Source organism: Sciurus carolinensis, chromosome 5, assembly GCF_902686445.1.
Source record: "Sciurus carolinensis chromosome 5, mSciCar1.2, whole genome shotgun sequence".
Taxonomy (NCBI): Eukaryota; Metazoa; Chordata; class Mammalia; order Rodentia; family Sciuridae; genus Sciurus; species Sciurus carolinensis.
Genome location: NC_062217.1, coordinates 106,528,292 through 106,554,929, shown reverse-complemented (window position 1 = coordinate 106,554,929; position 26,638 = coordinate 106,528,292). Strand labels below are relative to the sequence as shown.

General features: G+C 32.5%; 1 protein-coding gene across 1 annotated transcript in view; it reads left to right on the top strand.

Annotated features, from left to right (window-relative positions):
* Nucleotides 1-26,638, top strand: part of Pcdh15 (protocadherin related 15) — a 942,952-nt gene that overhangs the window by 881,515 nt on the left and 34,799 nt on the right. Inside the window, 3 exon segments of the mRNA XM_047552806.1 lie at nucleotides 198-413; nucleotides 6,032-6,120; nucleotides 25,864-26,040. Coding sequence (XP_047408762.1) covers nucleotides 198-413; nucleotides 6,032-6,120; nucleotides 25,864-26,040 — 482 coding nt within the window.

Here is a 26,638-nt window from a genome sequence, read left to right as displayed (position 1 = left end):
TAATCATTCTCATTCTCATAATAACCATTTAACACCATGGATGCAAAGTACATAAGTATACATAATAATATTCAAAAAAAAAAGGAATTTTAGGATAGCTTTATTGTAATAGTACAACAATTGTAACAAGAGAAATAGACCCTGCAGTAAGGAATATTTTTTTCTGTCAATTTATAATCTATTTTTTTCTCTCCTAGGCTACCGATAAAGATACTGGTAATTATAGTGCTATGGCATACAGACTCATAATACCTCCAATTAAAGAGGGCAAAGAAGGGTTTGTGGTGGAAACATACACAGGACTCATCAAGACTGCTATGCTCTTCCATAATATGAGAAGATCCTACTTCAAGTTTCAAGTTATTGCAACTGACAACTATGGGAAGGGACTGAGTGGAAAAGCAGATGTACTTGTAAGTAAATGAAACTTCAGATAAAGAAATTACACACAGCTGGGCAAGTGGCATTGACTTGGAAGGCTGAAGCAGGAGGATCAGGAGTTGAAAGTCATTCTCGGCAATTTAGTAAGGTCCTAAGCAACTTAGACTGTGTCTCAAAATAAAGTATAAAAAGCACTGGGGAAGGTGGCTCAGTGGTTAAGTGCTCCTGGGTTCAGTCTCTGGTACCAAACAGAAAGAAAGAAAAAAGAAAGAAAGAAATTACACGCACTACTATCCAGGGGATAGTATTTTCAGCTCATAATATTTTCAGGAATAGTTTAAAACAGTTCTCTAAAACATAAATATCATTAATTTTCATTTACATTTTTAACATCAAGCCTTTTGTAATTAAGAAAACAACAATAAAATATTTTGTAGCAATTTATGTTCTAATAGCTGTAATTTCCTTGCTTTATCAAAATTCCCGTTAATGGTATTGATAAACCTTGTCTAAGTTATTTTGCCAATAGTCAGTAATATTAATCTTCTGACTTTCTCTTAGGCTGTGCACAAGTTCAATGGTAGATCATTTCCAAACAGTTTGATACTAATTTTTATTCAATATATTTAACACTAATTCACATATCCTGTGTAATTGCTACTGAGTTGGAAGTATGGCCTATTTTGACTTTGATTTTTAAATTTATCACTCTTTTGTCACTACAAGAACCTTTAATCCAGTTAGCTGATAATATATTTACTCTCCATCATGTTTCTGTTGAGAAACCCTGATGTTCTCCTTTCTTGCTTACAAGCTTTAGGGTACATTTTCAATTATAATAAGTGTGCTAATATAAAAATTTAACTTCCTTTCTCTTTATATTATTCATGGTTTTCCAGATAAACAGAACTAGTGAATTTACTAGATTGACTCAGTCACAAAGCTGAAAAGTTTCACAGTATCCATCTGAAAATGGAAGAAATAGAGAAGTTTGGTAGCATGGTTCAGTCTAAGAAGCCAGGAGCCTGACAACTGGCAAGCCTGATGATGTAGCTAACGATCTAAAGCTGATGGCCTTAGAGATCCTAGAGGTCAAAGGCGCTATAGTCTGTGTCCAAGGGCAGCAGAAAATATGGCCACTCAGAAAGGAAAAACCAAAAAGAGAGAATATTTTCCTTCCTTGTGTTGCATTGTTACCTCTAGGGCAGCAGCCAACTCTGTAGCACAGTCTTCAGTCAGGTGAGAGCTCAACCATTCAGTTCACTACCTGCACTCCAGTCTTCTCTGGAAACATTCTCACACGAGCACTTCAAAGTAACACTTTACCAATTATCTAGGCATCACTCAATCCAGTCAAGTTGACAATCATACCACCATTACTAATATTACACTCATGTAGCAAAACTGTGACTCCAGTTAATTTCATCTCTCTACTTTCCCCAGACCTCTTCCCATACTGATTTTACCTGCAAAAAAGAAACAGTTGTATAATTAGTTTCATTTGTTTTTCCAACATTCATTCTGTATTTCTTGGACCATTCACTCCCAATGTCCTAGAAAATCTTTTCTGTTCCCAATGATCCAGTACATTCAGCTTTCTCATTGTTACTTAACGGAGTAGCATCCTGTTTCATAAAGATAAAATTAAAGCACCCATAAGTATATTTCTATGACTCCACCATTAAACCTGATTCAAACTACCTTGCTCCTTTCATAGATTTGTATTCCCTATGTTTATTCCCATGAATTCCTTAACTCAAAGACAAAATATGTTCATTTAAACCTATTTGGTAGACATGAACACAAAAGTGAATGCTGTAAGCATGTCATTTTGAGAAAGCAAATGATAATATTTATTGCTAATGAAAACACTGAGACTTTTCAGCACAAATTAGAATATTGGAAAGCTTATATCTAACACTGGGAAATGACAGTTTCCCATTGTTTAAATATTAACTAATGAGATCAATGATAATAGTAAATAATATTTCTTGATGTTATGTAATGAAGTATGGTACCATTTGAAAAATCTGACAATAATCTGAACCAATATTTTCTAACTGATCAAGAAAGACATTGAAAACTAATTCATTGGTAAAAAATAAATTCAAATTACAAGAAAGATAAATGAATTTTCAGATTACTAAAAATGTTTCTAAACATGGCTTTAGATATCACATCAAACCTATCCTTGTAGAAATTATAACTTGAGTTCTGGTGTAATATCAAAGAAGAAAATACATGGTTATCTGAAATACATGGTTATTACTTTCACTTCATGAAAAGTGAGTGTATAGCAGAGATCATTTAATAGGGACAGTGACCAGTTCAAGCAGGAAGTGATGAGTGTATCTGTAGCTGGATTGTCCAACATACTAGCTATCAGTCAAATGTAGCTACTGAACACTGGAAATCACCTGGTCACCAACAGATGTGCTGTAAGTATGAAATGCACACTGGCATTCAAAGACTTAAGGTGAAAAAAAATGTAAATTATCTCCTTAATAAGGTGTTTTATATTGAACATATATTGAGATTACATTAATCTTTAAAATATTGGAATAAAAATATTGAAACAATTTTTGCCAATTTTTATCTTTCAATGTGGATGCCATAAAATTGAAAGTTACATATATGTCAGTTGTTTATGAGTTATGTTGTATTTGTATCAGATGGCAGTGTCTAACTTTTATGTGATCGAGAAAGGGAAATCAAATATAGAAGACTTATGAGGGAAGAAGTAATAGGACTTAGAAATAAAATACGTAATCAACCTATATAGAGCTGAATTAAGGAATTTTTTAGGATATTTTTACAATTATGATGTAGGCTTTTGTTTTATTTCAAGGTCCTGGGTTGAATCCCCAGCACTGCCAAATGAAAAAAAGTTTTAAAAATAAAATTATGGTATAAGTGATTCTTAGGAATTTCTGAAAATATCTTCATAGAAGTTATCATGGGAAAGGAACAGTTTTAGAAGTAATCTTGAGACAATACTTTTGTAGTTAAATGTAGACTAATTTTTATTAATTTAACAGAAATGTTTATTTTCCCATTTATTTAGTTATATTTTTGGTTATGGAAATAGCCAGGGGTGCTTAATCACTAAGACCCCAAGTCCTCTTTATTTATTTATGTATTTATTTTTTGAGACAGGATCTGTCTAAGTTGTTGAGGTTGGTCTTGAACTTATGATCCTCTTGCTTCAGGCCTCCTGAGTCACTGAGATGACAGGAGTATGCCACCATACCCATTATAGTCCTCTTATATCTTAAAAATACAAAATCATGTCAGAATTTGTCAAAATCAGAGAATACTTTTGAAAAATTATGAACTTATTCTGTACATATTTCTGAGAACCTGAAATGTTACTTACTTTTTATCATTGATTCAGTCAGAATTTAGTTCAAAAGTTTACCAATAAACTTAACACCTCTTTGAATAAGTTATTTCTCCAGAATGCAGCAAAATCATTGACTGTTCTTAAAAGACCAATGATAGTTATTTATATGTGGCAGGCCAATTTTGCTTCCAAATAAAGTCCCTAACATATAAATTGATTGCATTATAACTATTTTTTAATAAATCAGTTGCTGAATATTAGAACACACACAGAGAAAGGCTGCAGCTTTCTTGCACCCACATATATTGAACATTCTAATTTTTATTGCTCTATAATTAGTAAGATTCTACCAACAATGTGGTAATAGTACTTTGGATATTTGAGCTGGTAGAGTAATTATGTAATAAATAGTCCAAAATTTCAGTGGTTTAACCCAACAGACACTCTTTTTCTCTCACATGACATAACAATGATATTATACATGTTTGACTAGTGTCCTTGAAAGCTCTTCAACGAAGGAAAGTTTGGAGACTTAAACTCCTCCCCTTGTGAATTTCCCCCCTTCTCTATTCCTTCTAATGAAGATTTGGAGACAATTTTTCACAGATGAAAGAAGTCTAAGAACATTAATATTTCCCTTCCTCTGTTTTTACGTTGGCACAAACTTGATCATATGTCTCTACTAACCAACATGGGAGTCCAGGAAATCTATTTTTACAAGGTTTCCAAGAGGAAAACAGAAATAACTACGTGAACAGTTAACCAGTCCATACTGCATATTATCAAATATGCATTTTATATATTTTATGCAGGGTCTGAAAGCTGATAGGGAAACATGTTTATCAGGAACAGGGATAGATCTGTAAAGAGAGACACATCTAGCAGGACAGATAGCAATGTCAGCCTTGTATTGAAGGAACCAGAAATAAAGAATGATTACCCTTATTCTCTATCCTCCTTTCAATATACTGCTTAAGTTCTTCATTGCTTTGCCTGTCAATAACTACTATGTTATCACCTCTGAGACTCCTCCCACTAGTAGTTGGAAGTAGGAACTATTTCAGCACCGATACACTGGGATAGCTCCTCATCCCTGAGGCCTTGATTCCAGAACTTCTGAGTCAAGGGGAGAGGGCTGTTATAGGAGATGATGGGAGGTGCTGGAGAAAGAGAATGAAATCTGGTGCTTTTATTTATTGTTTAAATAAAACCTTATGACTGTTACTTTTTCAGACTATTTCTCTTTTGCTAGATTTTTTTCCCACTTTTCATTCTCTAATACTAAAAAGAGAGAAAGAGAGAGAGAGAGAGTGCGTGAGGAAGGAAGGAAAGAGACAACTTTGCAAGTTTCATATACATACATCTAGAGATAGTCCATGTTTTTTCTGCTAAAACCCAAAAATAATTTATTTAGGGGTGGGTACTGGGGATTGAACTCAGGGGTACTCAACCATTAATCCACATCCCCAGCCCTATTTTGTATTTTATTTAGAGACAGGGTCTCATTGAGTTGCTCATCACTTCAGAAGAACTCACGATACTCCTGCCTCAGCCTACCTAGTTGCTGGGATCACAGGCATGCACTACCTCGCCTAGCTCAAAAATAATTTGAAAAGGCTTTTATGAAACTTCTTTCTCTTTACTCAGGACCAATAAGAAAAGATAAAGTTACATAAAAACGGTGATAATCAATTTATCTAATGATGTTATATGATTTTTATAAATAATCAAGACTGATTTGTTTAAGTATACTTTAGGCATTTGGGTCCAGATAGTTATAATGAATTAGGGGTACAGAGGTCAAACTGCCAATGTTAATGGCTTGTGCATAGGTGATAAACCAACAGATCCCTTTAATATGTAGTCTTCAGACCTGATGTATTAGGCTCGAACAATGGTTAGAAGTGTTTTTAATTGTTTGCAAACATTTTCCATAAGAGTTTGGATTTCTTCTTCTCCTAACTAACTGAAAGATTCAGTAAATCTGGAATTTTCTTTCTATGTGGTAATATTCAGTAGAATTAAATGGTAGCTGAGCTCTTCAAAGGAGTTGTGTGCACTCTAACTTGCAACACTTCCACTTCTCCCCATTGTCTTGTATTTTGGCTACTTCACTTAAGTTAACTAAGTAATTGCTATAGCTCTATGCCTCTGTGATTCCCTGATAAGGCATCTATGGGCAACTATAGGTAGAGAAGTTGGACCCTATATATAAAAAGTAGATGGCAACATGAAATTATTCTCTTCTGAAGATTGTGTTGAATTTTTGAGTAAAAACTAAATGAGTTCTTTTTCTTCTTTTTTCAGGTCTCTGTAGTCAATCAGCTGGATATGCAAGTCATTGTTTCCAATGTGCCCCCTACTTTAGTGGAAAAAAAGATAGAAGATCTTACAGAGTAATGGGTTTTATTTTCTTATATATTTATTTTCACATGACTGATTTTATTTCTATTAAGATATTTTAATTATTATGTTATTCATATTAAAGGCAACTTTTAAAACAGTTTCTTATTATAGGTTAGATTACTCTTTTCTCAGTCAATGTAACTTCATTGGAAATATGTAAATATTTTGATAGTATCTTCAAAATACCAATAAAAGTTAGGTTTGAGAAGATTTTGTTATTCAGAATGATTTGAATACTACAGCAACCAAACTTAAAAGACTGAAAATAAGAAATCATTACATCCATGATTTAATATATGCTTAATTTTGCAATCCCAGATTATATAAAAAATAAAATTCATATGTTAACAATCCAGCAGTACAGAAAACGTTATTCTTCAAACTAGTGTGTCTAAATTGCTAGAGATTATTCTTTAAAAATCAGGCTAAACCTAATTTTGACCAACATGTGTTCTTAGTTATCTAAAACATGTAGCGTGATTTTATGCTTTGTTAACTTTGGACATTAAGTGGCCAAACATGTTGTTGACTCAGTTTTAGTTGCCATTATTTATTAGGCTGCTGTTATCTAATTTGATACTATCACACATTATTAAAATATCTTTACTATTTCATTTCAACTATCCTAATAGAGTCTGACATCATTTTGTAATTCTCATTTTTGGCATTTATTTGTGTGTTTGTGTGTATGTGTTCTGTTGCTTTCAGATGGTACTCTCTTTGTTCTGTTTTATTTCTTTTCGAAGTATTATTTAAAATTTTGGTAAATATGTCATTTTCCCACTAGTATAAAATCTTTATGTAGGTAGGAAATTTCTCTTTATCACTGTTACTACAGTTATATAGTAGGAACATAATACACTCTATTTAATGGGTATCTGGTACAAACAAAATCATCATGCCTTTTCTTTATATTTAATTAAACTGAAATTGAAAATCAAAAACAAAAGTACAATTTCATGGAGCTTTGTAAGACTTGATAATGTTGGGTGGATATGATCATCTGAATAAGAAAAAATTGTTTTAGGTCTTCAGATAATTGTACTATTGCAAAAGGAGCTTCAACTTCCTATGACTGATTTGTTACAGACTTAAACAACTAATTCTTTCAGACCTCAGTTTCACCTTTTGTCAATAAGAATTAATAAAGTCTATAAGATTGTTGAGAACTAAATTATATATCTAGGAGTGTGAAAATTATGAAAATCCAATGAATGTTAAACTTTTTATATAAGTGGGATTTTACATAAAGGGCAGTTTATGTAGAATGTCAAGTTTTTTAATATTTTTAAAAAAGGACTTAGCTCTGTAATGGAGCAAAGTTTATGAATTCAAAAATATATATTCAATCCTGTTATAAATGGGCAAAGCACTTAATACTTGGATCTATACTTTCTTATCTTGAAAACTGGAATAAAGACATCCTACACTGATGATAATTATTTTCAATACTGGTGATGGAACCCAGGACTCTGCACATGCTAAGCAAGCACTGTGCACTGAGGTACACCCACAGCCCTCTTTGAATGATCTTGACAGTATTAAATATATCTTTGTCAGTATATTAAACACAAAAGGCACATATTTGCCTCATTCCTTTTTTTTATTGTTCTAAAAAGTTCACATAATAAATTTTGCCCTCTTAATATTTAAAAATTTATAATTCTGTATAGTTAAATATATATACATATATTCATATGTACATATACATACATATATATGTATATACATACATATACATACACATATACAGATATGTGTGTATATATATATATATATACACACACACACACACACACTGTTGTTAAACAGATTCCCAGATGTTTTTTATCTTGTGGAACTGAAATTTAAACATTAAGCATTAGATCTCCTCCCCTTGTCCTACCATTTTGCTTCCTATATCAATAAATGTGATGACTTTAAATATATCATGTAAATGGAATAGTGCAATCTCTCTCCTTTTGTAATTAGCTTATTTCACTTAACGTAATAGCATCAAAGTTCATCCATGGTATAACACACCCACAAGTTCTATCTCCTTTTTAAGGCTAAATTGTATTCCATTATATATGCCTACTACATTTTGTTTAGCCATTCATCCCTTGATGAATATTTGGGTTGGTTCTACTTCACAGATATTGTGAATACTGCTGCTATGAACTTAGTTATACAAATATCTCTTGTAGACCTGCTTTCATTTTTTATTTTTGGATATATACACACAGGTGAAATTTTTGGAATATATAGGAGTTCTACTTCACTAAAATTTTTAAAGAACATAATACTGTTCTATGATATTTGTATCATTTTACACCAAGAGTGCACAAAGCTTTGTACTACTCCACATTCCTAGCAATGATTGCTCTTTTTCTCTTAATTTCATTGGTAGTAACCATCATATCAGGTTCAAGGTCATATATTGGTTTTCATTTCAATTTTTCTGATGAATAATGACATTGAGCATCTTTTTGTATGCTGTTAGCTGTTTGTATATCATTTTTGGAGAAATGTCTGAGTTGTTTGACTATTTTCAATGGGCTTATTTGATTTTTTTGTAGTTAGGCTGTGGAAAAAGTTCTTCACATATTCTAATATTAACTCCTCACCAGACATATGATTTGTAGCTTTTTCTAAGATTTCATAGGTTACCTTTTTACTCTGTTGGTTGGGTCCTATAGTGAAAAAAAGTTTTTAAATTTGATTTCATCCCATTTGTTTGTTTTCGCTTTTGTAGATTGTGCTATTCGTATCATGTCCAACAAATCATTACCAAATGTAATAGTATGTAACTATTTTCAAATGTTCTTTTCTGGCATTTTATAGCTTTAGGTCTTACTTTAGGTCTTTAATTCATTTTGAGTTAGTTTTTATATATGGTATATTCTTTTATATGTAGATATTCAGTTTTTCTCTCACTAATTGTTAAAGGGATTGTCCTTTTCATTTCTGATTCCTCTTTGTAGATTTTTTTAATCTATGTAATTTTATATTTTTCTTAAGAAGGAATATATTGACCACTTTTTGAAAGCTACATTAGTTGATGAAAACAGTAGAGATGGGAACTTTTGGACATGATTTAGCAGTGTGAATCCCTACATGCTCATCCTATCAGTACCAAAGGGTGAGTCATAAAAATATGAACATAACACATGTAGGACACAGTGCCAATTAGTTAATTAAATATAAGAATTTATTGTTCCAGTGACCACACTAATTAACATGTTCATTCCCTATGGACATTTGTAGATGACAAGTCATTTCATCATCAAAGCCACTTTCTTTATTTTCCATGAGACATTTCTGTCATAAATGAAGTGGAAATTTTGAATTACATGAGATTATCACTTTTACTTTTTTCCTTTAGATAGACCCATATTCAAGGTCAAAACATAGTCTAAGATTTCCTTGATAAGCCTAAATTATTATGAAATTGAAAGAGTTGATGAAAGGAAAGCTTAATGACCTGATATATCCACTTCATGATGGAAAATGTTTTGCAAACAAGACTAGTATATGTTGATGGTTAACAGCACAGTACCTGGAAACTATAATGCTTAGATTAAATCTTGGCTGCTACAATGGTGATAATGATTAGTTCCACATTTCTCTGGAATGAGTTTAAATGGTTCCAATAAATTTTTGTTATGTTATGCTTATAAAATTGGCCAAATCTCCATGTAACATCTGTTTTTGTTTTTGTTTTTGTTTTGACTGGGGATTGAAACCAGGAGTTCTTTACCACTGAGCTACATTTTGAGACAAGGTCTTGCTAAGTTGATGAGACTGCCATCGAATTTGCAATCCTCTTGCCTCAGTCTTTAAGTCACTGGGATTACAGGTGTGCACCACAAAACCTGGTGAAACATCCATTTTTAATTAGATTAATTTTCAGGGTAAGTATGTTACCCTAGTCACCCTATGGATTGCCTTGCACATCTGCAGTATCTCAGGTTGATCTTAGAATTTATCTGTTTGGAGCCTTGTGTTTTTCATATATAAAAATTCTTGAGATTAAGTCATAGAGGCAACAGCTGTGAGGATAAGAGTAGGGAAAATTTAATATAAACAAGTAATTAAAAATAAGAATCCAGAGAAGAAACTAAAAAGTGTTTTCATCTCCTGTTTTCTTCATTTCTTCTTCTCTTTCACCTTAAGTTCAAATTAATAAAGTTAATAATAATTAATAATAATGATTGGGGTTCTAAAACTTAAATTCTAAGACTCTATATAAAAGATATTTTGAAATATACAAATCTGAACCAGTAATTTAGTTCTCAGAATTTGCTCCAGTGCTTCTCTTACTTTCTAAATACAATATGAAAATTCAATTTTAGTAGGACTTTATTGAAGCAGTTATTGATTTAAAGTGCAACCACCTCATCTCCATGAAATATTTATATAGCACCTGAAATGTGTCTGTGTAATCAATTTATAGTTCCTGGAATTAAAGTTACAAAACATATTTTGGAAATCTAGCCAAACTACATATTTTTAGGATGAGAATTCAGATGTCTCTTGACAGGCAAATCTATGAAACAGTAAAAGATAAATTCATTACTTACATTTTCTTAAATTCAGTTTGAATTTGTAGGACATACACTTAAGCTGCAGTACACCAATGATTAGCTAAGAAGTCTTGGATAGTAAATTAAATTCTTTGAGTGTACTAATATTCATGACATAAAGCTGGGAATTTACTCATAAAAAATTAGCTCATAGTTGTAAGCACTTAGATTTAAGCAGAGAACAAAGATTACATGGAGTTTATATTCTCTTGCAAGAAAACAGTCAATAAAATAGCAATATTAAAACCTATTATATAATATGATATTAGGCACTGCAATTATAACAAAGACATGTAAATATAAATTGCAAATATAAAATATAAATATAGGTAAATATAAGTTGCAGGTAGGTATTACTAATTTATAGAGGTTAGTTAAGCAAAGCCTCTTCGATAAAATGAAATCTGAACAGATAACTGAATGGACTGAGGTAGAAAGTCATATGACTATGCAATTAGATTCACATGACCACTAAGAAAGAGAGAATTGCAGATGTAAAAACTCGGAGGTCAGAGCATGCTCAGCAATTCAAGATACAGATAAGAAGTAGAAAATGAGTTAGAATCTCATAGTTCACTTGGAAGACTTTGAGGTCAGCTTACTATGGAAAGCTGTTGTCTGTCCAATATGCTAGCCACCAGTCACCCTCAGAGTTTCTTTAGTTGTATAGTTTTTCTTATAAGCTGTGGTTTATAACTGTTACCAGCAATTTTCTTTAAGTTAGCACAAAGATAGTTGAAAGAAATCATCAGCAGAGAATTATCATGAATGATCTTTCTTTGGCATCAGTCATATTTTTATTGAATGATTTTAAACATAATACATTAGAATGCTTATATTTTATTTTTATTACAACTCTACCACTATTTTTCCTTTGCTATTTTTCCATATAATTTACTTTTTATTTATTTACTTGTAATGTTTTATTGGTTCTTTTTAGTTATACATAACATTAAGATTCATTTTGATATAGTTATAAAAGTATGAAATATTTGCTTTAATTCAATTTCCAGTATTTCCCTTTCCCTCTCCTCCTTCCTCCCCCTATTCCCTTCCTTCTATTCTACTGATCTATGAATGGTCTAACTTTTATCAGGTAATGGAACATAGCCATTTCAGCAGTACAATTTGTGAAAAAAATCATATTTTCTGAAGTAAAGATAAAATAGTTGTAAAATATATTGAAGCCAATCATAGCAATAGAACACAAGTTCTATTATAACAATGAAATCCTGCATTTTAATATTCAAGGTAAAATTCACTGTTTTTTTTTGTTTTTTTTTAAGATGAATGCAACTCAGTTTTAACCAAATCTTTGGTAATTCTATGTTTCAGCACAAAGGAAATTGATTTTTTTTTTCTGAAATATTTAGCTTTTAATTCTATTTTGGTCAGGAAGTAGAAGTAATCTCCTCTGCTTATAAAAACAAAGGTTTACTTTTAACTGATTATAAGAAACACTAATTATTTGTAAAATGCAAGATAGCCACTATACAATTATATTTTTAAAACTTGTTTTCATATGAATAATCATGCATATTGCAGTAGTATTTCCCTTTTTTGATGGTACTGTGAATTAAACCCAGTTTATGTTAATCAAGTCCTCTACCACTGAGCTATATCCCCAGCCCTGTTGTAGTGTCTTTAATGCTTAAATCTTTGAGGCAAAAAAATTTTACAGATTTAATGTGTATTTAGTGTTCAGTAGCATATGAAGGGATTTTCATTGTGCATGATCCTTTAGTTTTGAACTAATAGCATCAATGAAAGAAGCCTTAAATAAGGGCGCTCCATACATTTTACTTCTAGTGGTTATTTATGAGTGTTAAAGTAGTTCATTTAATATAAATTCTTGGTTAAGTTATTTGAAGGAATATTGTCTAGCATACTATAAATAAATGTTATATTAAAGATTAATCACCTGTTAAAAATATCTAAAATTTATAATTAATATATATTATCTCATATTCTTTAAAGCTATTTTTTTCTATTTTACGTCACTTGCATTTTCCAAGTTTGTCCATATTTTCCTATAAGCAGAAGTAACCCAAGCAAAATCAAATAGATTTTTTAAGATTCCTCCATTTATTTAGTAAAGAGTCATGTAAGCTGTTCTTTTTGTTTCAGTGAGTTTATTTCTTATTTTGATGTCCAAAATAGTCATCACATTAATCAACAAATTTTTGAGTGCTTATAATCAAAACTATACCAGTTTATGTTGGAAGAAATAAAGTATAGAAGAATAATAAATCAATTTTCTCAACTAATATTTCCCATCTAATAGATATGATAAGGAAAAAAACTAAAATGATATTTGTGCTGTTTGCCCAAGATTTCTGAACAACATAAAAAATAATAGATTAAAATAAAGTATGAGGCTTCACTGGTATACTTAGATGGTATATTCTGTTAGAATTATTATCTCTACTCTATCATTTTCACTTTTTATTCAAACTTTGGACACAGTAACAAGAAGTTAAAAAATAAAGAAATGAACAAGCAAAAATACTTCCAATAATTACCTCCCATTTTGCCCTTAATTCTAACAAAAGTTGAAATCTTGTATCTATTGCTGTTGTTTTTCAAGAAGTGATAAGGAGAATTTTACTAGGTTGAAAATATACTTTAATAGAAGACCGAATTAAAACACTTTTTTAGTTTTAAGTAAAATGAAGATATTCTTATATTTTCCACATTTTTCCTGTAAAAATAGTTATTAACATATAAAAATTAACAAATATTGAAGAGAATATTTTAAGAAAACAGTAGGACTGAAGGCTAGTTTGAGATAGAATGAGGAAAAATCAATTTGATTCAAAAAGAACACTTAAAGGTACAAATATATTGATCAGATATTTTTAATTTAACACGATTTGCAACTGATATTTTAAAAGAATTTAGAAATCATCTCAGTGATTACAAAAAAAAATTTATACAGAAATATTTTTTCCTGTGATTTTTAAGAGAAGTGGTTATCCATATTTCTCTATGTGAAATGCAACATAAAACCATGAGAAAAGATTTTAGCTCTATAACATACTTACCTTTTTACCAAAAAGAATCTGGAAATTTGGGAAGAGAAGCAGAAAGGACATAGAGTGGGTAAACTTAACTAATATTAATCTGTTTAATGCTCTTCAAATATCACATCATTCAGTTCAGGTTAGCTTTCAGAGCTTTGTCTCTCACCATATAGAAAATAATTGGAAATCATAATATGAAAATGGGGCATTCTTATGTATGTTCTTATGTTTTTTTATGACATTTAAATCACAGTTGTTTTATAGAGTTTTCCAAAATACATAGTCGGGCCTTCAATTCTTTTGCAAGTCTCTCCTCCGCCTCTCCCTCTCTATCTCTTTCTCTCCTCTTTGGTTTGTATCCCCATTGTGCAGAGGTGTGACTTAAAACTTTGAGACTTTATGTAATTTCTAGAAAGACACAGATATCTACAAGTGGAGATTTAATTTGAATGTACCTCTATTGACCAGCAGCAAACTAGGTTCTCTCTGCTACATTTCTTTTCAGGAGGTAAATCTAATTTAAAATTTGATCTATTTTTATTGTGAGTGAGCTGAGCATGCAAATTCAGAAATTCTCATCAAATGATAATTTCAATTTATTTTTCATTAATACTTATGGGTAGATAATTTAGAATATGGAAGTTATAATAATTTTAGGGTAAAAAATAAAAGTTAAATCAACCAGAAGTAAATACCTGTCTCAGCTATACAATTATTTCAATTAAGACTTTATACTTTAGTTTCTTATAATGCAATATATGGCTGAATCCAATTGAAGATACATGTATATATGAACAGATGGAGGTAATGCTATAAATTTAAATTTAAGGATATATACCTAAAATAACTTGGTTCAAGAACAAGTGAGCCAATTTTTATTCACAACCTTAGTTTTTGATTTTAAATGAAGGTATTTGCATAGGAAAACAAAGTTATGCATTTTTAAAAGTTTATTCTACAAAACTGCTTAAAATTGTTATTGACATGATTTAGAATATAACAACACACTACATAATGTCCCCATAACAAAGAAAAATCTTATATTAACTATACTAACTAGTTCCTTAGAAGTTTTCACTTTTCAAAATTCTTCTGAAGATGACATAATTATATAAATAATCTGGGTATGTTATAAAGATTTTAAATCATAGTGTAACAAGTTGAGCACCATGGGGCATGTCTGTAATCCCAGCAGCTCAGGAGGCTGAGGCAGGAGGATCACAAGTCCAAAGTCAGTCTCAGCAAAATTGAGGTGCTAAGCAACTCAGTAAGACCCTGTCTCTAAATGAAATACAAAATAGGGCTGGGATGTGGCTCAGTGGTCGAGTGCCCCTGAGTTCAATCCTGAGTACCCTACAACAACAACAAATTCATAGTGTAACAAAAAAACTCTAAATTAAAATTCGACTTTTATTCAATAATTATTATTATTATCCTAATTGTTTTGCCCAGTTTTTCACTCCTTAGGAGATCAAGTAAAGCCAGTTCTTTGTTCTGAAGAAATTTGCCGTACTGGGACACTATCCTGTAATATATTTGACTGTAGTATTTGTGTTTTAAATAGATACATTGCTACCAAGAATGTAAATTCAGGGCAATTATTTTGGTGGTCAGTCACTTTTAATTTATGATTTAAAGTAAACGTAATGATTATGTTCTGATTTGTTTTTTTCTCTGCCTGAATCTACATAATACTTAAATAACCTGGAATAAATAGTCAACACTGTTGTGTTTTTCTCTGTACTTGCTGATGAAAAGACAGTATTATTGAATTTTCACTGTTTTGAACAAATGCTCTTATTTTAAAAGTATTACACCATAGTATCTTCCTGTATGTGCATAAAGGAAAAGCAGTAGAAGTAAGAAAACTGTCCTGTGTACCCCACAAAGGAAAACTAATAGTATCAAACTTTTGTGGTCTTATACCAGTCTTGCAAAGCTTATACAAACTTGAAGTTAGGATAATTTTGTTATTCACCAGTGCCTTACATACAGTGGGTATCGTAAATATATATGTGTAATAAATAATGAGTAATGTGTAAATGAAATTGTTCCTGACTTTAACTAAAGTAAGTTATTTCTAGTTATTTTCCATACCCAACTGTTTTTCATATATCCAAACAGTTGTTTTTTTTTTTTTTTTTTTTCTTTTCAGGGCCATAGGTGGTACTGGGGATTGAACCCATGGGTGTTTAATCACTAAGCTATGTTCCCCACTCCATTTTTCTTTCTTTTCTTTTTTTGTCTTTTTTCTTTTTCTTTTTTTTAATTTTGAGACAGGGTCTCACTAAGTTCCTGAGGCCAGCCTTGAACTTGGGATCCTCCTGCCTCAGCCTCCCAAGTCACTGGGATTATAGGCGTGCACAACCATTTTTGGCTTTTCCAAACTATTTATAAGCATGCTGCTTCCAACATGTTCTTTCTTTCACATGGAATTCATTTCATTAAATGTATTCTATCCATTGTGCAATGGAAAACTTCATCCTCAAAAATCTTTCCAAATGATAAATACTCTCTTCTTTAATTTCAAAGTACCCATTGCCCAGAATATTTTATTACATACAGTTTTCCCATTAATCTTGTCCAGACTTAGAATGTCTCATGTTTTGGTGCACTATTATTTTCTAATATTAGGAGCTCACTTTTACTGAATTTTTAAAGACTTTTTGTTGTTTTTAGAGCAGTTTGAGGTTCACAGGAAAATTAAGAGGAAAATACAGAGATTTCCCAGATGTCTCATGCCCCACACATACATATCCTCCTCCATTATCAGCATATTCCCATCACAGCAGTATACTTGTGACAGTTGAACCTGTACTGACACATAATCATTCAAGGGTCATAGTTTATGTTAAATTCTTTCTTGGTGCTGTATGTTATATGGATTTAGACAATGTAAAATGACATGTCACATTATAATATTATATAGTATTTTCACTGTCCTAAATATCCTCTGTGCTCCATCTATCCATTCCTCTCCCACACAATCCCTAGCAAGTACTCAACTTTTTAATTCTTAGTTTTGTCTTTTGCAAGATGTACATAATTTTCTCTGTATAGGTGGGTTCCACATCTGTGGACTCAACCAAGAGCAGATCAAAACTAAAACCAACGTTTTCTTTACTGGATATGTATAGACTTTTTTTCTTGTTATTATTCCCTAAACAATGTGGTATAATAAATATTTACATGAGCTTTACATTATATTAGATATCATAAATAATCTAGAGATGTTTCACTGTATATAGGAGGATATTAATGGGTTATATGGAAAGAGTATGTCATTTTGTACAAGGGTATATTAACATTAACATTAACATTAACATTATGTTCACAGGGGTCTTGGAAATAGTCCCCCATGGATAATGAGGGATAACTATAGTTGGAAGTGTACAGTATGTAGCTTTTTTAAGTTGATTTATTCCACTTAGTGATAGTTTAAGATTGCTCCATGTTGTCAGGTCTGGATAACACATTTCCTTTTTTTTTTTTATTATTGTAAACAAATGGGATACATGTTGTTTCTCTATTTGTACATGGAGTCAAGGCTTACCATTTGTGTAATCATAAATTTACATAGGGCAATGTTGTTTGATTCATTTTGTTATTTTTTCCCTTCCCCCCCACCACTCCCACCCCTATTTTCCCTCTATACAGTCCTTCCTTTCTCCATTCTTACCACCCTCCTTATCCCTAACCCTAAACCTAACCCTAACCCTAACGCTAACCCCTCCCACCCCCCATTATATGTCCTCATCCGCTTATCAGTGAGATCATTTGTCCTTTAGTTTTTTGAGATTGGCTTATCTCACTTAGCATGATATTCTACAATTTCATCCATTTACCTGCAAATGCCATAATTTTATCATTCTTCATGGCGGAGTAATATTCCATTGTATATATATGCCACAGTTTCTTTATCCATTCATCAACTGAAGGGCATCTAGGTTGGTTCCACAATCTGGCTATGGTGAATTGAGCAGCAATGAACATTGATGTGGCTGTATCTCTGTAGTATGCTGATTTTAAGTCCTGTGGGTATAGGCCAAGGAGTGGGATAGCTGGGTCAAATGGTGGTTCCATTCCAAGCTTTCTGAGGGATCTCCATACTGCTTTCCAGAGTGGCTGCACTAATGTGGAACCCCACCAGCAATGTATGAGTGTACCTTTTTCCTCACATCATCGCCAACACCTATTGTTGCTTGTGTTCTTGATAATCGCCATTCTAATTGGGGTGAGATGAAATCTTAGGGTAGTTTTGATTTGCATTTCTCTTATTACTAGAGATGTTGAACATTTTTTCATATATCTGTTGATTGCTTATAGGTCTTCTTCTGTGAAGTGTCTGTTCATTTCCTTAGCCCATTTGTTGATTGGATTATTTGTATTCTTGGTGTAGAGTTTTTTGAGTTCTTTATAGATTCTGGAAATTAGCGCTCTATCTGAAGTATGATTGGCAAAGATTTTTTTCCCACTCTGTAGGCTCTCTCTTCACATTACTGATAGTTTCCTTTGCTGAGAGAAAGCTTTTTAGTTTAAATCTATCCCAGTTATTGATTCTTGCTTTTATTTCTTGTGCTATGGGAGTCCTGTTGAGGAAGTCTGGTCCTAAGCCAACATGTTGAAGATCTGGACCTACTTTTTCTTCTACAATCTGCAGGGTCTCTGGTCTGATTCCAAGGTCCTTGATCCATTTTGAGTTGAGTTTTGTGTAGGGTGAGAGATAAGGGTTTAATTTCATTCTGTTACATATGGTTTTCTAGTTTTCCCAGCACCATTTGTTGAATAGGCTATCTTTTCTCCATTGCATATTTTTGGCACCTTTGTCTAGTACAAGAAAATTGTATTTATTTGAGTTTGTGTCCATGTCCTCTATTCTGTACCATTGATCTACCTGTCTATTTTGGTACCAATACCATGCTGTTTTTGTTACTATTGCTTAGACAGAGACATATCGAGGAAAGAAAATTTCAGACCAATATCCTTAATGAACATTGATGCAAAAATTCTCAAAAAAATTTTAGCAAATTGCATACAAAAATATATTAAAAAGATAGTGCACCATGATCAAGTGGGTTTTATCCCAGGGATGCAAGGTTGGTACAACATCCGGGAATCAATAAATGTCATTCACCATATCAACAGACTTAAAGTTAAGAATCACATGATTATTTCAGTAGATGCAGAAAAAGCATTTGATAAAAACAGCATCCCTTCATGCTCAAAACACTAGAAAGGATTGGGGTAGTGGGAACATTCCTTAACATTGTAAAGGCCATCTACGCTAAGCCCATGGCCAATATCATTCTAAATGGTGAAAAACTGAAAGCATTCCCCCTCAAAACTGGAACAAGGCAGGGATGCCCTCTTTCACCGCTTCTATTCAACATCGTCCTTGAGACTCTAGCCAGAGCAATTAGAGAGACCAAAGAAATTAAAGGGATACGAATTGGAAAAGAAGAACTCAAACTATCCCTGTTCGCTGATGACATGATTATATATTTAGAGCAACCTGGAAATTCCACCAGAAAACTTTTAGAACTCATAAGTGAATTCAGTAAAGTAGCAGGTTACAAGATCAATGCTCATAAATCTAATGCATTTTTATACATAAGTGATGAATCTTCAGAAAGAGAAGTTAGGAAAACTACCCCATTCACAATAGCCTCGAAAAAAATAAAATACTTGGGATCAATCTCACAAAATATGTGAAAGACCTCTACAATGAGAACTACAGAACACTAAAGAAAGAAATTAGAAGATGGAAAGATCTCCCATGTTCTTGGATAGGCAGAATTAATTTTGTCAAAATGTCCATACTACCTAAAGTGCTATAGAGATTCAATTTAATTCCAATTAAAATCCCAATGATGTACCTTACAGAAATAGAGCAAGCAATTATGAAATTCATCTGGAGGAATAAAAAACCCAGAATAGCTAAAGCAATCCTCAGTAGAAAGAGCGAAGCAGGGGGTATTGCAATACCAGATCTTTCCTTTTAGCACTGGATAATATTCCACTGACTAAATGCTCCATAGTTTGTTTATAATTCACCTACTGAAGGACTTCTTTGTTGCTTCCAAGTTTTGGCAGTTTTGATTCAAGGCAAATTTAAGTAATTAATTTGATTTATTCAGACTACATATTTCTATCAAACTATGTAGTAATCATTTATCTTTAAGCATAATGCAAATTATGTACTCAAAAGAACTATAAAGACGGATTGAACTAAAGACCAGGACAAACATACAAACATTGCCATGAAACAATTTAAAAAAATGATTAGTGCTTTGGTATTGCTATAAAGTATATAATGTTAATTCCAATGTGCTATAAATTCAGTCTCACTTCAGAAAAAGGAAACATATTGGAAGGCTGATGGTAGATGTCAGTATCACTAAGAGAATGGAAAAAAGTAGACATGTTTAATAACAAGTAAGACTCTAAAGGCCAGAGAAGCAAGAACTGTAAGAATAGTTTTATACACAGTGTTCATCTGGTGAAGATATATCTTGCATGAAATTTCAACCATTTAAAACTCTTTGTCTTTGATTCCAGAACCAAGTTTGAAAGAATGAGTGACGTGATTTGGGTCACATGTAGTCTATTTTGACATGGAGCTAGGGCAATACAAGATCCCTGATTTATGTCCTGCCATGTGTGACTATTGGAGACAAGGTTAATTTCTTTCAAATAAAAATCAGGATGTTTTCAGGGAAAGAACATAAATACCAGTCAGACAAAAATAATAGTGTCCTGTTTTGTGGCTTTTATGAAGATTAAATGCAATTCCTGTGTTATAGCCCAGTCCTAAGCATATTTTTTGGGTGTAATAGAAACAACTGATTGAAGTAGCTTGTGACTCTATATGCCCATGGATCAAAGTAAACAGGATGGCATTTCATTAATGGGGAGAACAAAACTTCAATTGGTTAGGGCTTGTTTGTTACTGCTATTTTTATGGCAGCAAAAGAAATGATTTAGACATTATTATTTTACAGTTTGCTTGAACAGTTTTTAATTATAAATAAGTAGCACTGACCAGATTTCACACAAATTAATTGAAAGAAAACTGACAAATACAATCAGAAATTTGGGGACCTCTTGGCTGACTCACACTGCATCTTAGCCCGCTCAGACTGCCATGACAGTGTTACAGACTGGGTATCTCTAACAACAGAGGTTTTATTTTCTCACAGTTCTAGAAATCTGTGGAAGTCCAAGATCAAGGTGCCAGTAGGTTAGATGTCTGGTAAGTGCTCTCCCCTGGAGTAGAAGACAGACGCTTCTCATTGTGTACTCTTTTTTGGGTTCCTGGAGGGAGAAGGGAGCTCCCAGTGTCTCTTCTAAAGACATTAGACCAAGGCTCACCCTTAGGACCCTCATTTAACCTTATTATTTCTTGGGAGAATTCATATCCAAATACAGTCACAATGGGGGATTAGGACCCTGACATGTGAAGTTTAGAGGGATGCAAACATGAAGCCCATAACACATTGGAACAGGAAAGGGAATAAAGAATATTATTTTGATTCACATTGAGTTTGCTGAAAATCCTTTGCATTTTACATGCTTTAGTTGGTATAATAAAAATATTCTTTAGTCCTACAGACTTATGTTGGAAGAATAAAGAGAAACATGGAGTAATAATTTCTATAATTGCATTTTATGTCAAATAAAGACAAATCTAGATTTAAGAGAGAAGAGATGGTATTCAAAAGGATTTTGTAGGAGGGGGGAAAGAATGTGCTGGTGGAAGGAGGACTGGTAATGGTGAATTCTCTGACTAAAAGCTCTGCAAATACCTCAAAGGTTAGGGAGAAAGAAATTTTCTTTTTCAGGGAGGCTAGAAAGAACTGGATTTGGAGAAAGAAAGATGACCAGACAGTAAATTACAGAATGTTTTACCCTGACATCAGCCTATTTTAGGAGAGGACTTAAGAAGAGGTTGCATGAGATGTTGGGCTAAGGGGGAGTCAGCCTAAGGGGATCAAGGAAGGAGAAAATTTAACCCATTTAGTCTCCTTGTCTGGCTTTTTAAAAGGTTTTGGCTTTGGCTAATAAAATATTGATTTGATTTGATCAATCATTAGTAATAAAACAATTCAACTAATCACTCATGAAACACAGAATGGGGATCTGAAGGTGTGTGTTTGTCTTCCTCATAGATAAACCAGGAGTCACCATGAGTCTTATCTAAGTCACAGTGGGAAGGCTGGGTTCTTTGCAGTCAGTGGTTTCTCTGAACACAGAAAAGTAGGAGGACCCCTTAACTGTCACTCTTTTCTAGAAACACAAGGCAGAGGTAAAATTTGACACTGCCAGCTGTCAGAGGGAATTTTGCCTGAATCCAAGTTTGATATAGGAATGTAATCAGTGTTTTAATCATATATTCTTTGCTTTGTGTCCAGGAGACAGTATTCTTTTAGAGGTACCAAAATTGTACGTGTTTTTGAGTCAGATAATGAATTTCTCAGTAATGATAAAATTATAAAATACAGGCACCATCCCCTGTCCCAACCCAATAATAACCTCGCTTCCTTTAAATTAAGCTTTATAAAACTTAGGTATACTTCCAAAAATAATTATTCTGTAAAGTCAGTGGTAAGGGAGAGAAAAGGAGGCTTTAAAGATGTGGAAGAACTTTCCAACGTATTTTGGAAATCGCCCCTTTTCAGATATTTGGATTGCAAATATTTTCTCTCACTTTGGTGGTGACCTTTTCTGCTTTGCTGAGTTTTCCTTTGTGGTACAGAAGCTTTGTAGCTCGCAGTACTCCTATTTAGCTATTTGTGTTTCTGTTGCCTGTTCCTTTGTTATCATACTCAAGAAAACATCCCCAAGACCAAGGTCAAGACATTTACTCCCATGTCTTTTTTCTGGATTTTATGGTTTCAGACCTTATATTTAATCATTTTTAATTCATATTTAGTTACTTTTTGTGTAGGGCAACCTCCCCTCACCCCTGCCAAACTGGTCAAAAAACTTGAATAGACATTTCTCCAAAAAAACATGCGAATGAATAACAGGTATGTGAAAAGTGCTCAATATCTATTATCATCATGAGAATATGAATCAAAAGCATAATAAGATATAACCTTACAACTATTAGGATGGATGTTACCAAAATGGAAGAAATAAACATGTTGGATCAATTACACACTGTTGATGGAAATAGCAGGCCATGCTGGCACTATGGAGAACAGAATGGAGGTTCTCCCCAAATTAGAAAATATAATTACAGTATGATCTAGTATCTCCCTTCTAGGTATATATCTAAAAGAGCTGAAATCAAGATGTTGAAGAAATATCTACACTCCCATGTTCATTGCACTGTTATTCACAATAACCTTATTATAGAATCAACAAGTATATTCATGGACAGATGAATGGGTAAAATAATGTGACATGTACATACAATCTATTGAATGAATGAATGAATGAAACTCTTTCCACTTAACTCTTACTTGAGTTTTCCTGTAATTTGTTAGATGACTATGTACCCAACTTAATTTTTTTACATTTTTCAGTTCTAAACATATGGACTTATATAAAGATTTTTTTTCTCAAGAAGTTGAGAGAGAGGAGATGGAGAATTAAAGAAATGTTTTTGTAAATTATGATTATGTTATTTTTATTATACCTACTATAAGTAATTCAAACAAAATAAGAAGAATCACAAAAATTAAACTCAATCATACCATCTTATCCTAAGTATTATTAACATTGTATAAACATCTTTATAGACATCTCTTTTAATTTGTTGGTAGAGATATAAATATAATAGATTAGATAAACACCATTTCATACTATCTCTCTCTAAATATATTTATATATGTATATATATATATATCCACATATGTATGTGTATATGTACTATATATATAATAAAATTACATATATGCAATATATGTAATGAAGATAGATGTAGAAGATGCTTAATAAATAGATACAGATGGTAGGTGGAAGGCAGATTTTTACGAAATGTGTTCTTATAAAAAAGTATTAAATTCAGGTTTCTGTGAGAAAAACTTTAGGAAGAATTTGAATTGAGACACATTCTTCTTTATCATAGGATATATTCATTTGAAAAGATCTCTAAGAGTCTAAGAAAAATATGTTCAGGGAGAAGACATGGCATTTTTGAAATGATACCATTTATTATAGACTTCATTGACTTATGATCCTCTGAAATCATAAAGGAATTAGTACAGCAATATTTCATTCTATATCTAATTTTTTAGTAACATGATTCTGCAGTATTGCATTGAAATACAGTTGAAGATACAGGCTCAATAGAAATGTTTCTTCATTGTAGGATAGTGCACAGTTAATCCACATATACATGTGGAATTTCCTTCAAAGATATCAAATCACACCAAAAGGAACTGCAGAAGATACAAATTATTAAGCTGAAGCAATGAGACAGCTAGCCCACATTCTACAATGTTTTTAACTGTGTACTCACATTTGTTTGGTTTTGATTTCTGAACCAATTGTACCACTGAGAAATAAGGTTTTCTAATATTTCTACAAGTTAAATACATTCACTTAGATTCAAGGAAGAAGCCTGTTAATGCAAACACTAGACTCAAATTAATAGCAACAATCATAAGATTAACGATCATAACTTGTGGAACACTTCCTATGTGAAAAAAAATAAGTAAAGATTTGTATAAAAGCTTTAGTTCACTTAAGTCACACAAAACTTCAGGTAAGGATGAAGTTCTCATTTTGTACTTAAGGAAACAGACTTTAAGAGCTTACAATTATTTGTCTAATATGCTGTCGTTGATATGTAAAAGGTGAAAATGAGACTAAACTTTGTGCTCTTCAGTGCTATTACTCCCATTTGCATTTTTTATTCTTCTGCAAGAATCTCATCAGAAAAATTTCTGCAAAGTGGAAAGGTCATGAGTGTGGGGTGGTGAGAAAGGAGGAGAATGAACAGCCTTCAACTGAACTTCTCTATAAAAATGTGAAAACAAATGGACAGAGCATCTCACTAGCATTGGCAGCGTCCCCTGGCATACACTGGCACAGCCACTTCCTCCAAAGTTTAATATCCTGATTGTTCTTGTAATAAAGACAAACCAAGCACATGTCAAACTCTTAAGGAAGTTTATTTTTAACAGAGCAGAAAATAGGTCAATTTGATGTCTTAAGCAAAAGAGGATTTTAGAATATGTTATCCACCCAAGAAAATACTTCACAGTTGGACTCCAAAAGGAGCATTGAACCTATAGGCAATTTAAACGTATTTTTCACATACGGTTATACATTCCAATATTAATCTACAAGAGTTAGTAATATAAAGTTTTTAATAAGAAAACAAGGAAATAATAAGGAAATTGTCATTTGTAGAAAAATGGAAAGCATACTTTATCTGGTAGTAAATTGTATTCTCAATTAAAATCAAGCTATCCAATTGGAAGACTTGCAATTTTCAGAAAGTTACCTATTAATATTATATCTGTTTTTTCTATTTATTATTACTTATTCCAATATGGCATGGTATATCTTTCAGATGATCATGTTCTCCTAAATAGCTTCTTATGTTTGCATGAAATATTTTTATCTTAACCTTGTAAACTTACCATGCAAAATATGTCCACATTTTCTCATTGCTATAATGCCCTCAGGATCTTTGCACCCTTAAGAAATCAGATATCCTCATCCTCTACCTTAGCATATAGCTCTGCCAGGTATTGCAGACATAGGTGGAAGGTATAATTTATGACATTGACTATGTGATGACAGGAGACGAAAGACCCCCTTGACTCCTTTAAAGCAGAGACAGTTTTATTTGTACAACATATTTGGCCTTTCCCATGTGCCACATAAAAGCTTAAATGGAATCATAAATTCAAAAATCTAGACTTAAATAGGACATGGTTGGTGACCTTTTTCTACCTTATTTGACTTTTAGCATCATTGGGAGTTAAAAAATTTGTTGGGAGGTGAAAAAATTGTTGTTTTTTTTTTTTTCTTTTCTTTCCTTCAAGGGTTCATATTCAGTAAATATTAGTGAAAACCAGGCTGTCATCATTTTTCATTTCCTAAATGTCATTTCAAGTTGAGGGTGATTTTTTTTCCCCTAGTAAACCCATCATAATGTCATGTTTGTACTTCGTTTGATTTATAGGATTTTGGACCGCTATGTTCAGGATCAAATTCCTGGTGCCAAGGTGGTGGTAGAGTCCATTGGTGCTCGCCGGCATGGGGATGCCTTTTCTCTAGAAGATTACAGCAAATGTGACCTGACTGTCTACGCAATTGATCCCCAAACCAACAGAGCCATTGACAGAAACGAACTTTTTAAGTAAGTATTTTTTTTTAATTGGTAATAGCTTTCTGGTTACACTAGCACCCTGGGTAATTCTAATTTAAGTATAAACACTTAAAAGTTTAAAACCCACCAAAATGTTGCAAGTGAAGTGCAAGTAATAAATCAGAGAGAAAAACTATGTTCCTCACACCTAAGTTTTGAAGTTCAAGTTTTCGAGCTGCAGTGACTTCAGAATGTATGGGTAGCAGAGGGTCTGTTATAAGCAAGAAACAACTTTTTGAGGTCACTTTAGGACTGGGTATGTAACTCAGTGGTAGAGTGCTTGCCTAGCATGTTTAAAGCAATGGGTTAGATCCCCAGCATACCCAAAACAAGGAAAAATAAAAATAAGAAAGAAAAGAAAAAAAAGGGGAGGTAGCAATCCTTTCATGTTAGGGTTTCACTTTTGCTTTAAGACCTCGCCTGTTTGAGAAGAAAATACAGATTCCTAGAATAGCAGTTTCCTTACAACAATTTCAGTAGACTTGACTGTTAGGAAGAAATCCAGCTTTCCTCACAAGTCTGTCGAGTCAGCAAAAATTAGCACTTGATTTTTTTTTTTTTTTTCCCCCTTGCTTTGGGGGTGGAGAAC